Source organism: Morone saxatilis, unplaced genomic scaffold (genome assembly GCF_004916995.1).
Source record: "Morone saxatilis isolate NCDOM2014 unplaced genomic scaffold, NCSU_SB_2.0 Contig14, whole genome shotgun sequence".
Classification (NCBI taxonomy): Eukaryota; Metazoa; Chordata; class Actinopteri; family Moronidae; genus Morone; species Morone saxatilis.
In genome coordinates this window covers 15,734,045-15,749,117 of record NW_023339696.1, presented here as the reverse complement: position 1 = coordinate 15,749,117, position 15,073 = coordinate 15,734,045, and the positions used below count along the sequence as shown (strand labels likewise).

At 36.7% G+C, this 15,073-nt stretch overlaps 1 protein-coding gene across 1 annotated transcript in view; it reads left to right on the top strand.

Moving 5' to 3' along the window:
* Window positions 1-15,073, top strand: part of LOC118323190 (heparan sulfate glucosamine 3-O-sulfotransferase 4-like) — a 125,072-nt gene that overhangs the window by 28,299 nt on the left and 81,700 nt on the right. The window contains exon 3 of the mRNA XM_035655121.1: window positions 7,938-8,041. Coding sequence (XP_035511014.1) covers window positions 7,938-8,041 — 104 coding nt within the window. The remainder of the gene's footprint in view (window positions 1-7,937; window positions 8,042-15,073) is intronic.

Sequence of the window (15,073 nt, the reverse complement as noted above, 5' to 3'; positions counted from 1 at the left end):
GAAACTCGGACAGCTTCGGCTGCTATTGGGACTATGAATTGTCACTGCAGGCTATCAACCAAATTGTTTCTAACAAAGTTCATGAGGACCCAAACAACAGAAGCAAGGGAAAATAGAAACACTAATTTTACAGGACTGGTGTTAAAAAACGCTTCGGATTGAAAAGGCTCAAGTTCTTAATACAAGTTTTTGAAAACGATGAGAGGCCGTTTTGATGTAAAAAAAATCATACTTTTTTCTCATTAGCAAAATTGCTTACGGATACGCATGGAGGATGGGTTGACCAAACCAGGTTGGTGATTGTTGAAAGACAGTTGTGAGGGTGGGTTTAACAGGTTATCTTCTAAGGTAAAATCACTTAATGTAGTCTAGAAGATCGGTTGTTCGTAGCATTGTTTTGGTCTGAGGATGCTAGTGCTCTGTTGCAATAAAGTGGCAAGCTGCAGCGTTCTGAATTAATTGAGGTGTCTTAATGAACTTATTGGGGCAAAAGTTATGAAAGTCTGAAATACAGTTTTCTGATGTAGGGGCTTTTAGTGGAGGGATGTAACCCCGGATTGCTGGGAGGACATTTACAGTGAGAACAGTATCCCACTATTTAATGTCTACTTTTAATTAAGTGAAATATTTGTACTTACTCCATCAGTGCCAAAGCTTTAATGTCACCAGTAGTTCCACTTCACTGCAAATTGGGGAAAACACTTTTCATCTCATTTCAGCTAATTCAAAAGAAATAAAATATATTTAATTCAGTTGATTCCAAACATCCGTGAGCTCCTAGGGGAAAGAAAATAGCTAAGCCATAAATAGTTAGAAAGCTTCTTCCAAACACTGTTTACCTCCAAACACTGCATTTCTTTCAGCATCATATTCAACTCTAAAAGCATATTTTTACTCCTAAGCACACATGTGATTTAGTAGCAGTTTTGCTTGCTTTCATGTTGGAACAGTAGGGCAAAAGGTCACACCTGTTGAACCATGCTTTTCCATCCTAGTCCCTCAGAGTACCACTTAGGTAGATCTTTTCCTTTCCTCCATCACCACTTCCTCAAAAAGAAATATGATGAGGGAGGGATGAGAAAGAGGTGTAGAGGTGAGGGAAAAGGGAGGCAGTTTGGGACAGTTTAGTTGCTACTCCATCATCAAAAATGGACATCTGTTATTGATTAAGTTGCCCTCCCGTAACTGAACCAACATCGTATTCAGATTCCACATTCACTGCCATCGGCAGGACGGCAAAACCTGGTAATTAGCACAGGCTATTCAGCAGCTTTAAGACACTTATGTGGATTTATCTTTTTCCTCAGCCTGAATATTATTTTAATAGGCCTAATTTCAACAAGAGGTCATTAAATTTCATCATAAAATAATCATAAGTATTTAGTCAAGTTAATTATTAGTTCATCTAAATTTAATGTTAAATAATCTTAATTTAACTTGATTTTAAGTCAGTCTCAGTTTTTGTTTTAAATTTATTTAAATTTATTAATTTTACTCATTTAAGATTAAGTCATCTTAATTCAACTTTTAATTGTGACTAATCTAAACTACCCTAAATTGCAACATAATACTATATATATTGATCTAAACTGATCTGATCAGATCTCAACACATTTTTATGCCCTGCAGAGGAAAAAATACACATATACACGTAGCTCATTTTTTATTGAGGGGATAGCTAACGTTGTTGTTGAATGAGTTGTGTGCATTATTACACATGGTAGGTATACTTGGATTAAGACCATAGTTGCGTACTTATAGCCTACCTCTGCGTTCAACCTAGGCTTTATTATGGTGAAGAAACTGATGAGGATGACATGAAGTTAATGTTGATTTTATAGTTTTGTCCTTAATTGTCAGTGTGTGTCAGTTGGTGATGCTCACTGCATCCATGTGTAAGAATATGTGGGTGGGTTTATTTTATTTTTTTTTCATATTCTTTTTTTCTCTCTTTATGGCAACTCCAATTTTTAGTAGTTTACCGTACTTTTGAAAATGCAGTATAAAAGGTCATAAAGTCCTACCTGGTTTCCCATCCAATTAACTTAATCTTATTTTAATTTAATTTAATCTTGACCTAATCTTTACTGAACTGTAATCCTTAGTCCACAATCTATTTTGTACAGTTAGGTAATAATAATGAGCTGGGATTGGCAAATAAGTTTGTAAGATCCACGGTTGCAAACTGCTACTAGAGCCTATGATGCTGTACTCGTCTTTAAATTATTTATTTCTTTATTTTTGCAAAAAATACATTATTGGACTGCAACTGTGATTGAGGGACAATTTGTATACTAATGATTTTAAACAATATAGCAAACAAGGATTTTGTGAAAAAAGGATATTGATATGAAATAGGTTGTTTCTTGCTATACCAACTGCAGTTACAATAATGTAACATATATCTAAATCTATAAAGCTATGGTATGTGTTGGTCAGCAGTGATGTAAAGAATACACATTTTAATACATGTGTGATAACTTCACACATACTAAGCTTTTTCTGTTTGTGGAACAGAAGAAACTCATCAAAATGTACACGACTAAGATCTGCAGCTCACAATAAAAGAATTATTCCTTTTTTCAGTGTACTGTTGTTGGCTCAGGCTGAAAGAAACCCAATTAACCCGAGTTAGAGACAGAGCAACACTTCCAGCAGTACCCTTCTACAACACTCAGGAGATCACTCTCTACTATTAAAGTGAATACACTCAGAAGCACCGCACTTTTCTAATTGAAACCTTTGGGACTGACTTTTGTGCTTTCGAAAAAGCGTATAAATGTTAGGGAAGAGACAAAGAGCTCAAAAGATCAGGGCCCTCCATGGTGAAAAACAATATGTACTGGGAAGGAAAAATGTGTCAGACACACTGACTAACAAATATATGTTTCCACACTTGATGGAGTTTTTGGAAAATTGGTGCTAGATTAGAGATGTATATAATATCATCACACTTCACCAGAACATTTTTACATGCAAAATCTTTGCTAGTACATAACTCATACATTGATTTCAACTTTACTCAAATGACTCAATTTAGTCACTTCAAACTAATCATCACATCACTTATGCTGTCCAAACACACACACACACACACACACACTCATTCTTGCACACACAGCATCAAGGGATAAAGCAAAAGAACATTTGTCAAATTAAGTGAAACCTGTGCTATTGATTTCTTCTAACCAAGGTAAATGAAAGAGAATTAATTAAAGAGGATTAATGGATAAATGAGAACGAGGCAGAAACATTTCCTCTGGCGCTATTAATGACCCACAAGGCAGATGAGAGCCCCGGTTCATTTTGTCACCACAGCACGACAGCCAGCAAACACCGTCTTCAGCTCTAGGAAGGACCAGCTATAACTCAGGCTTGGTCCTTAACAGCAGGTAGTCATAAATAATTAGCACAATTTCCACAGCAGCCAGAGTAGTTTCATGCATCAAACATGAAATCACAAGTCAATTGTAATTGTAATTCAAATAATATTCACATCTAAAGGTGACTAGAAGAAGTATTGAGATCATTCCCTTAAGTAAAAGTACCAAGAATAAAATGAAGTAGTAGTCCTTAAGCACAGAAGTATTGTCATCAAAATGTACTTAACATAACAAAGGTAAAAGTATTCATGGATGCAGAAAAAGTACCCCTGCAAGTGATATATTATTACTGAATAAGGTCAATAACATAATTATATATTGCAATTTTAAAGTAATACTAAAGCATGTAGCATTTTACTGTTGAGGCTGGTTGAAGTGCACTTCAAGCTAGTATGTATATGTATGTTATATGTTTAGTTCACAAGATTAATCTGAGGGTTTGTGATATGATTAGCAGGTAAAAAATCAGTTCCACTTGACCAATCCAATTCTATTCATTTACATGAAAGCATTTGAGAAGTTTAGAGGGAAAATCTTTGGGACTGCCAACAACACAAACGTAAGAAGGGGCCCTCAAGTAGGCACAGCTTTTTTTGTAATGGGAACCACTAGTGTAATTGCATTTTATAAGCTTATCATATGTATTTCTTTTATGTAAAATCATACTATGAGATCTGAAGTAGTGGAGCAGAAGTGTAGTGTTGGAAAATGGAAGTATACTTCTACCACTCAACATGACTGGAGTTGTCACACTGCTGAATGATAAATTATGTGCTTGAATGATAAAATAAAAAATAAAAAAATATATTAACAGTAAAAGCAGTACTGTACACGTGTATGAAATGAAATGAGACATTCAGTAAAATGACTGGCCGTGTTGAATTTAATGGTAGTGCAGAAATAAGGATAGAAGCTGTAATTATTTTATACAATGTGGCAAGGCACACAGTGTTAATAACATATAATCTCAGCTCTCTAAAATCAAGGTTCATCCTCCAAAGGCAGTCTTTTGACTGTAGGACTAATCCACTAAAACCTTTTACGCCCTTCAGCAGAAGTAAAAAAGAAACACAAAATGTTACTGTATCTGCAAAGATGCAATTTGAGTCCCGCATGTATTTTTTATATTAAACTCTGAAATAACTCTTCAGTAAATTCAAACTCCTTAATGGAGGAGCCTGTTGGATTGTTAAAGCCCTCTGAGAGTCTAAAACCTTGTTAGCCTTCTATATGAGTCAAATATACTACCAGATTTTCTCCAGAATACAAGAGCCTTTGATTGGCCTTTGTTAGTGTTCACATCCAGCACACAGATCAATGTTTATTGCAGCTTTAAAGCTGAGCGTGTTATGTTCAAACAAACACTGCAGAAAAATCCCAGGATCACTTAAAAAAGCTGTCAAACTTCAGATTTGTTACAGCTACACTTTCAAACGCATTTAGCTTACTAACTTCGCAAAGTTGAGACTCTCAAAAAGTCATATCTTCCAACAAAGTTAGTTACTGAAGAAGCAATTATTACAGCCACATTTGAAATAGATTTCATGTTATAATAGGAAATTCTGGATTTGTTAGAACAGTATAGTTGTTCAAACACTCAGTTCTTCTTTAATTGACCGGTCAAAAAAATATGTGGTGAGCTTCAAAATCTGAATTCACATGATGTACATTAAACTCCCAGCAGTCTGAAAAGTTACACATTTTGTGTACCCAGTTTAAACATACAGCATGGCTCCGTGGCAAGCTGTGCTCTAAATCATTTCCCAGCATATGAGGAAGTAAAAAAAGGAGAAAGAAAGAAAGAAAATCAATGGAGGCTTCAGCAAAATGAATTTCGCTGTCCAGAGTTGAAAATCTTCGAGCTCAAGATCCATTGCTTCAGCACAACTACATCAACTTGTTGTGCTTGAAGCAGTGGATGTGGAGACCTTGAGGTTTGTGGTGGAAGTCATTCAACACGCCACAAATAAAAGGAAACTGTTGGCTGGCTCCAATATTCTACAGTTTCTTTTGTAATCACTTTAACAAAAATTTAAAACATTTTGGGAAATATGCTATTTACTTTCTTGCCGAGTAGTGAAGAGAAGATTGATACCACTCTCGCGTCTGTACGGCAAATATGGAGCCAGCAGCCAGTTAGCTAAACCAAGCTAATGGGTTTATCATAGTTTAGCTAATCAGCAAACATCAAAACAAAGAAATGTGAGAAACAAAAACAAAAACAAGCAAGATAACATGTTAATTAGTGAGCTTTAGTTACGTTGGACATAGCTAGGCTAGCTGTATCTCCCTGTTCCAGTCTTTATACTAAATTAAGCTAATGACATAAGAGGTTACTCAACTCTAGGAAGAACATTTTTTGGTTTCTCTCACAGCATTTTCTGTGCAGGTCTGCCCTTTAAAAATGACACAAAGGTCATTATTGTCTGGTAGACATTACATTTTGGTAAAATTGAAGGTTTGCAGCTTTTTATTTAGATTTGTTGTCTCTAACTCGGGTTAAAATTGAAAGTCCTAAATCTTTCCCTATAAATGAATGTGAGCGTATAAAATAAATTAAAGAAAAGTTCCTGGGGTGATGGTGCTGTAATATACTCTACTATCAGTCCTTTTACTTGTCATTACTGTATTTTTCTATTCGGGCTACAGTACAATCCTGTTTAATATTTCCCCCATTGTCATTGTCTGAAATCTTGAAGTTATTAGCTCACTGTGGAATAGCTACTGTCAATAGCTCTGTCAAATTCCCCATTGTCAGTGCACACCAAATTACAGTGATAAGGAAAAAAAAGAACATGGGCAATAGGAAGGAGAGGGGAATGTGTGCCTCATTTCAGTGGGAATTAAGTGGCCTAGGACAGTGTAGATTAACTGTCTTACTTGGCACTCAGGCAGACAGTTCTCGGGTGTTCCCCTGCTTTCAATTTGTCACCCAAAATGCAAGACGCTCCTCTCATGCTTGTTGCATTTCCATAAATTTACAATTCATTTGTGCGTGCCGATTTTGACGGAAGCGCTAAGACAGCGGTACTTTAACCGGTCATTATTTATTTGTTCTCATTCGTGTGATTTAAAGGTCGGACCAGAGGGTAATTAGGCTGAGTCAGCTTCCAGTCATGCCAATAGTGAGGAGGCCTATTGATTTACAGTAGATAACCATCTTTAAGAGAGCGAAGGCAGCAGAGTGGTTTGTGCTCTCGAATATTCCCTCAAATATATGTGTTAATTGCTAAATTCAATGGTCATTCTCTAGTGTCATTATAAATGGTTTGCACCTCAACTCATATTTGACATTATAGAATATAATTTTAGTATAACATGTTTAATGGACAAGTCAATGCATAATATGTCATATAAACTAATAGCTCATTTCTAAACTAGATTAAAGGGTCTTTAGAACCAAGTACAGTCAAACAAAAAAGGCTGGTGCAAAATGTTTTGGTCTCTATAGCTAATTTCCTGATTCAAAACAACTTTACGGGGGTTCGATTGTTTGCATAACTAACCTGTTTAATTTATACCAAGACTTAAAATTATGCATAATTAAGGGCATGTCTGCTTTCAGATTAGGGTCCATTTAAAAGCTGTTTTGGAAGCTTTCAGTCATATCACATCATCTCAGTTTGCTCAGTTGTCAAATAACTGTTGATTCAAAGTACTAATTAGACCTTGAGATGACATTGTTCTCTCAAAATGTTGTTTCCATGGACTTCGAAATTAAACCTTTGAGCCAACATGGACAACAAAGCTAGCCTGATCACTTCATTCATTCATTCTATTCTTTTTGAATCACTGAACAAATTTTGTTATACAATGTCATTGAACGCTCTGGAATGGTGACTAAATGGACCTTGAGGTGAAGCTGTATGGTCAGCTGCTATTTCCAAGGTCAAGAAGGAAATTTGAAACATGTCATTTCCCTTGTAGTGAAGTTACACTGCCAGAACCTTGAGCCCCAAACTACAACAGTGTAGTGCTTAACAGTATCTCCATTTAATGTTCATGTCCAAGCCTGGCTGATGGTTACACTATTGGCTCTCCACTCTATGAACCCAGCTAGTGCTACTTTATCTGCTCTATTGTATCAATGCGGGATCCATCCAAGAAACACTTATTCCCACTCACCGACTCATGGAGTTGAAAGTGCTGTTGGAAGTGAGGATACAACGGGTAATGGCTAAAAATATATCTCTGTGTACGTGTAGTATATGTGTGTAATCATGTGTGTGTTTGTATTTGTTTCTAACAATGTGGGTGTGGGAATTCAACACTTTCTACTGATTGTGTTTAGGCAACACTGAGTAACTGTGTGTGTGTGGGGTGGGGTAATTGTTAAAGTTGATCTTTTAAATTTAGAAGTATGAAATAAATTGACGTCAAAACATTGTGTACCCATTGTTACAGAAATTCTTCTCCTGAGGGTGGAGGTGGTTGGAAAACAATCATTTGGCAGTACAACCTTGGCTTCTAAATGCAGTTTTCTTTGAATGGAGTGCTCCCTCTCTGCTGTTTATAAGACAGTAAAGTTTGAAATAAACTCATCCTCTGTGCCAGGAGGATTTCCTGTCAGTGACCATAGATGGGTTTCCCAGCGATGCCATTCTGAGTCATGTGTGCAGACAGGGGGCAGAAAACAGCAGTGGGGGAGCTATGATAAGGTGAGTTAAAGAGGAGTCGTGGTGCAGTAAACTTCAGTGTGAAGTAGAATGTTCTCTATCCCAAGAGGGAACATCCCTTTCAGCACACAGTACATAATTATACACCCGGTGATTTATAAGCACACAGACTCTCTGGGCTTCAGATAGGTGTATAAATTGGCCACTTGGACTATCACTTACCCATTTTCAAGTGCAGAAAATTGAATTGGGCCGACTGGGCTGGCACCCATGGGCCTCCAGCTGTATGGTTTTCAAATTAATACACCGACAGTGTGGTTAACTCCTGTTGAGAAACTCCCATCCCCAAAGAAGGAATCAATGGGACTGTGCAAGTTATGTCAACTACTGCACCCTAATTAGCAACTCATTTTTTCTAATCCAGTGAGTTTTAAGAACACACTGGCCAGTCACAAATTGTGTGGGAGATTGCTTGTTTTCCAAATTGGGATGTATAAATATTTAACTAATTACCTAGATGACTCAGGAGTGTCTCAGTTTCTTGTCTTATAAATACGTTGGATAATTCAGCTCAGAAAAAGGTGAGGGAAAAAACATCTGTTTTAAGGTAACAGCTTACTTTGTTACTGTGTGAGCAATAGTTTTTGATGCTCTGTGATCGGTGCTTTGCTCATCAGTAGGTGTAGGATTGGGTGTGTAAGAGTGCAACTTGGTGACAGCTGCCACTTAGTAGTAATTCAGGTTTTATAAAATTGACAGACTGGTGGCTCTGGACAGAGAATGCATCACTTTGTTTTCATTTTTCTAAGAGGAAAAAACCCTCTCAAACAGATATAAGACAGTCAGTGATTCACATTTGTAGAGTCTCTTCAGATGGTTCCCTACAGCTGATGAATAATGTTGTTTATTAAATCCCGTCTTGGCACAGTTACATAAAAGTGAAACTTTGCATAGATTGCAGGCATCTAAAACTACAGTGCTCTGCTTAAAACAGCAGTGTGTGTCACATTTTGCTGGCAAACATTTGGAGTTTCATTTGGACTATCAAAGTTGATGGTATGGGATTCCTATGTCTAGTCTGGGTCACCTGGGCACAGAATCTGTGCACAGCAGTGCGTAAGATAGATAATTCGGTGGAAACTAGCTGTGTAGTTGCTAATTGCAATGTCCTTGTTTCATCTTCCCATTTCAAGTGTGTAGGTTAAACTATGGTGGCCGCGAACCTTACGAAAAATGTGAAAGCCCCTATCTGGAGCGTGTTTGGTTCGTCCGTTCAGAGGACTGGCTCCCTCTGTTGATAAAAATGGCTTATTCTAAGGTAACAAAAACACAACAATTCTTATTTGTTTCTAATGTAGTGTATGCAGGGTGTGAACAAAAATATGACACAAATAGCCTCCTTTATTGATTTAGTAAGGACAGTGTATTTTATTTTTCAACGATCCTGTACTATACAGGATGGGTGGCAACCCTAGGTTGCCTTCCTGAGTTGTAATGAGATCTCGCCCTTACTGGGACACTATAGGAATCAAGACATTTATAATCACATACATGAAATGTATTTACACACAGTGCGTTTGGTGAATAAAACTAAAAGTAAACCTAACTTTAATTTTTTTATTTGTTTGTAAACTCCACAGGGCACCTTTAATTTGACTAAACAGAACCAGTCTAATTTGGGAATAATTCCTCGTCTTTTTTGCAGCTCTAAATGATGATGTAAAGTGCAAGAGAGAATATTCTTTTGCATAAAAATCTTGTGTAACTTTGATTTAAAGTAGTAAGAGTCTTATCTAAGAAGGTCAGTACTGTATAACAAGAGCACAACTACTTACGGGACATTGGTAATTGTTAGAATTAAAAAGAATCCTGATTTTCTTCTTTGAAGTTCTGCCTTTATATTATCATTTAAGGTGTCTTAAAGGTCCAGTGTGCAGGATACGGGATATAGCGGTGTAGTTTCAGATTACAAACCCCTCGCCTCACCCTCCTGCTGACCCTATCTTAAAAAAAAATAACATAGACAATTAATTACAATGTTTCTCTAGTTGGTTTATAAACCCACATTGACATTTGTAAGAATAATACGTCCTCTTGCATCAAAATATTTTCATGTATTGTCATCATGCGTTCATTATCAGCCTATTTGTTCATTTCATCAAACAACATGCAATGAGGAAAACATTTAGACAAGATAATATACGCTTTTTTTGATGAGAGACGTCATGCAACAGCTATATGAAAAGCTTAAAAATCTTTTTCTCGAATATTTTTCTGTTTTCCACTCTTGGATGTCTGAAAAAGGACCAAAAAACATCATAATGAGACTAAAATGTGGCAGTGTCCTATCATTATTCTGACACGGCAGAACCAGTATTGCCAGCATCCTACTGTGAGAACTGAGCAGTTTGCCAAAACACAGCGATGACTGACGAGCTTACAATGGAAGCTTGATTTGTGTCCCCTGAAGAATGCAACATGCCAGGACACCATCCTGCAGTAAACACTTGTACAATGTCATCACACATGTCATGAATACATCTATCACAGCCACTCATCTGTCCAGAAGACTAACAACAATTGTTAGAAAGAAACAAACACATTTCTTCAAAATAGAAACAGAAATGTACAATTAAATAATAATAATAATAAAATATATAATTTTAAACCATCTTAACTATTTTATTCAGCGATGGCTATTTAATTTCTTAGTTAGTAGGGGTACTTTAAAATTCTCATGTTAACTCACTCTCATATTTCAGTCTATATTTAATTTTAATAGACACACTTTCTTTTTTCAAGGTTGACAAAACAGAAGAAATTCTTCAATAGCACTTCATGTGCTACACGTTTTTATGTTTTTACAAAACCATAATATGTAACTCTGGACATTCATTATGATTCTCTTTCAAACTGTATCCACGTAGCTTGCACACTAACACTATTAGTCACAAGAGAAGAGGCTTGAAAGTTTGTTTTTAACATCATGCTAATTCTGCAGAGTACAGGAGAGATATGCTTTGGCTTTTTTCTACTTCATTTATTCATGACATTGTCGGTGAAAAGCCTCACTCTTACTGCTCTGGTCTTTGATAGAATCACAGAGATATTCGACATGTAGCGTGCATGTGCAGAGTTTAGATCTCAAAAGCATTTTATGATAAACTGTTTACAATTTGGATAGCTCATTAGATGGGGATTGTGTCAGGGAGTGATTAATTATGCCAGACTGTAAGACTTCTGTTTGTGTCAAGTTGATGTATATTCTGTTTTTTTATCCTAATGAACAGAAGAATTGCAAGCTCTGCACTCGCAACAACAACTGTGATTATGCCTCATCTCAAGGCTGGCACCATTTCAGTAGAGCGCAGATCATTTCCAAGTCTGTTTGCCCTCACACAGGGGAGACATCCTTAATTTTCAACTTTGAAGGAAAACATTATTGGTATAAGGGACATATTTACAAAGACCACCCATTAAAAACTTCAGTCCTCACTCCAAACGCACAAGTAACTATCAAATCTGTACAGTATGAAGCTGGACCAACTGCCGGTACCCCTAAAGGTAACCAGTTAACACGTTATATCTCTGTTTAATCCCTTCAAAAAACTGAAGGGTAACAACAACAATGTAATGTTTTACAGGGAGTTATGTACCAGACTATTTCTTGGCCGGTAGCCGTTGCCAGGCAACCAGTTACTGTTCCCAGCCAAAAAATAGGCAAATTGTTGTTTTTATACTTTGGTTTCTATGCCTACAGATTTAATAAACCAGATGTTTAATCCATGTTAAGCAACGTGTTAATTAGTGAGCTTTACAGGTGCTGGTTGGTGGATTCTGTTACCAGAAAATGTAATTGAACATAAGCGTATTTCCCACAATGTGGAACATTTGTTTGAAGGTTTTTGGGCACCAAATCCAAATGCTCAAACGTGATATATAAACATCAGGTCAGCTAATTACCTTTTTTCTAAAACTTTGGGGGCTTTTGCCCTTTTTTTTGACAGAGACAGCTGAAGGGGAAAGGGGAGAGAGATGTGAAGAAGGGCAGTAAAGGGCTGCAGATTGGAATCAAGCCCAGACCTCTGCAGTAAGGACCCAGCCTTTGTACGTGTGGTAGAAGTTCTACCAGGTGTAATGATTTAACGTTATGCTCTGCTATATACTATTTATACCATGGCCAGGCAAAATATTTGTTTTTTGTTGATTGGCAGGTGATAGGACACCTATTAGGACACCTAAACATGGATTAGACAGATTACTGATAAACATGAAACAAAACCATCTTTCTCTCTTGGTAAGCGGTCAGGGTACAGTAGACGTGATAATGTCATTGTTAATAACCAGGTTAGTTGTTTCCAGACCTCACTTTGAATTTTAAAATAATGGAGACTGAAGGGGGTAAAATCACATTTATGAATAAACCAAAAACTGAGCCACTTGCTATAATGTGCACTACATAAGTGGTCTTCGCTCAAGGAATAATTTACCCAGTTTTATATAAATTAGATAGATAGATAGATTTTCTTTCACCATATAGTTCAAATATGCTGATATAAGTGATGTGCAACACTGCACCGACTTTGCACAGTCATTAGTGATAGGCTGTGCTCATTAGGAATCTAATTTGTTGCCGTTGTGTTTTGTAGTCAGTGAGCAGACTTTCTGCCAGTAAGCCAAGTTATTGATGAGGGAGTGCCAGGTGGATCCCAGAGGACAGACAGGTAGAGCTGTGCCCATTGTTATTAGAAGAACAATGCAGCATGCAAACAGTAAAAAAAAAGTCTAATTTTAACACTGCTCATACTGCTGTTCCTACCACCAGAAATAAGTCAAGATTTCTAAGGTTATTGAATACATTTAAAGTAAAGAAAAAGGGAACATTAGAAGATATTTTATACAAAATGATCAAATAATAAAATATCTCAGAATGACAAATGAGGAATCACTTTTAATACCATGAGCCTATAATAACAGTTAAAGTAGAGTGAGTAATTGTTAATATTAATGCTGAGTGATCTAACAAGATTAACTGATCAGTTTGACATTAATTGATTTTCCATCAGAGAACCAACCATTTTACAGGAAATGTTCCCCTCGTAAAGGGACTTCTTAAAGAATTCAAGCAGGAACGAGGGTTGTGCTGTTTAATATTTAATAACAGGAAGCAGGTCAGACACCCAACAACAGAGAGATTGCTATCTATTCCAGTGGTTTTCAAACTATGGTACCACTAGAGCTGTCTGACATTCACTTAAAAATATATAATCAATACTATCAAAATATTACAAAATTTCAAACGAAAATACTGAAACTATGAGATTGCTGAAATGTATTTTTAAATAAGTTTTGCTTTTTCTGCAGCCTGCTACATTGTCATGTTCATGCACATAGTGCATCCATACATCCATGATTTGTTACGAGCTAAAATGTGATGTCAAGATTAAGTTGAATGGTTCAAAAACACAACCAATTAGCTCTGGTCACTGAACCATTTCCTTTAACTGTCCGTAGCTGAATAGGGTTGGCCTACTCTACTGTATTTTAACGTTGGTCATAATGTTGGTACTTGGAGAGCCTAATATTTTCTGAGGTGGTATACGGTGTATGAATGTTTGAGAAACAGTGATCTTTGCAGCAAGAATGTTGAAATTCCCCTTCAATGCAAAGTCTGCAAAGTCTTTCTTATTTAATATGTAGTACAGAAAACATGCGTAAGTGTACTTAAGTATCATGACCTGAGGGGAAATAGTTTACGCTTATGCTGAAAACTCACAAGTTAATAACAGTATTAACAACAACACAACTAAATACATCACTACTATGTACAATATTGCAATTACATGCAAACAAAGCCCTAGCAAAATTAGCAATGAGAGTGGCTGTAGAGTAGTAGTTCAGCTTTTTATATCCAAGTATGATAATAGTTAAGTATGAAGAGACATTTTTTGTCAAACAATACAAATGCAACAAATTTCACACACATATGAGTGTCGAATTGTGTTTCCTCATGTGTAAAGCCCAACTCATATTTGTAATGGCTAACCTTAACCCTAAGCAGCAATAGGAAACATGTGAAACCAGGCCAGAGCGACTCAGACTCGGGAGCAGAACTGGCACATCACATGTATAAAGCTGAACCAGGGATTTCAGTGGAGAAACTGAATTTTACCACCAGCTGAAAGAAACTCAACACAAACAAACACAATTATTTCTACCAGAAAGTCTGTACTGTAGTACACAAACTGGTTTTCTAACTATTGCTACAGCACTATGAAATGTTGGCATGAGAATATCAGCAGAATGTGAAAGGTCAGGACACGAAGACTGCCCTGTACACCTATAGAACTCAGCCCGAACCAACGTAATGTTCTATACATCAAGTACTTCATTGATTTTAATTTCTTTCAGAGAACGGACAGTGACATGTACTTGTAATTTATTTTTCAGTTTGAGATAAGAGTAAATTGACTTAGTCTGGTTTTAGAAAAGTAGTGATGGATGGTGGGGGTAAAATACAGTGTAAGACACATAAAACTAAAATGTGACAGCCTGAGGTTGCCAGGCAGATCATTTGAAGCCCTGTGTGTCACGATGGCAAAGGCCACCAATAGTTCTCGGCTTTGACCTTGGACCAGACGAGTTCTTTCCCTGTGGCGCTAATGTGGATACAAGGTCAGGGATGTTGGCCAGGGCTAAACACAACAGAGATTCAGAGGTCAGAGAAAAAGGGATTTACTCAGATTTTTCTTTGTTATAAATCTTGAGGCTGCATTTTTACTTCAAAGCGGGGCAGGTGGCATGTGTGAAAATATGAATCTGGGTAATATTTTTATTATTTTGTGTTACAAGTAGCTTTAAAGGACCAGTGTGTAGTATTCAGTGGGAGCTAGTGGTGAAGTTGCAGATTGCAAACACCTGAATAGTGCTCGCCTTCCAAGTGTGTAGGAAAAAAAGGAACTATGGTGGCCTCTAGATAAAAACACCTCATTGTTATTTTCAGTTGATTATAGATTGATGAAAACATGAATAACGAAAATAAAAAAATTATGCCAATCGATCCTCCTAAATGTG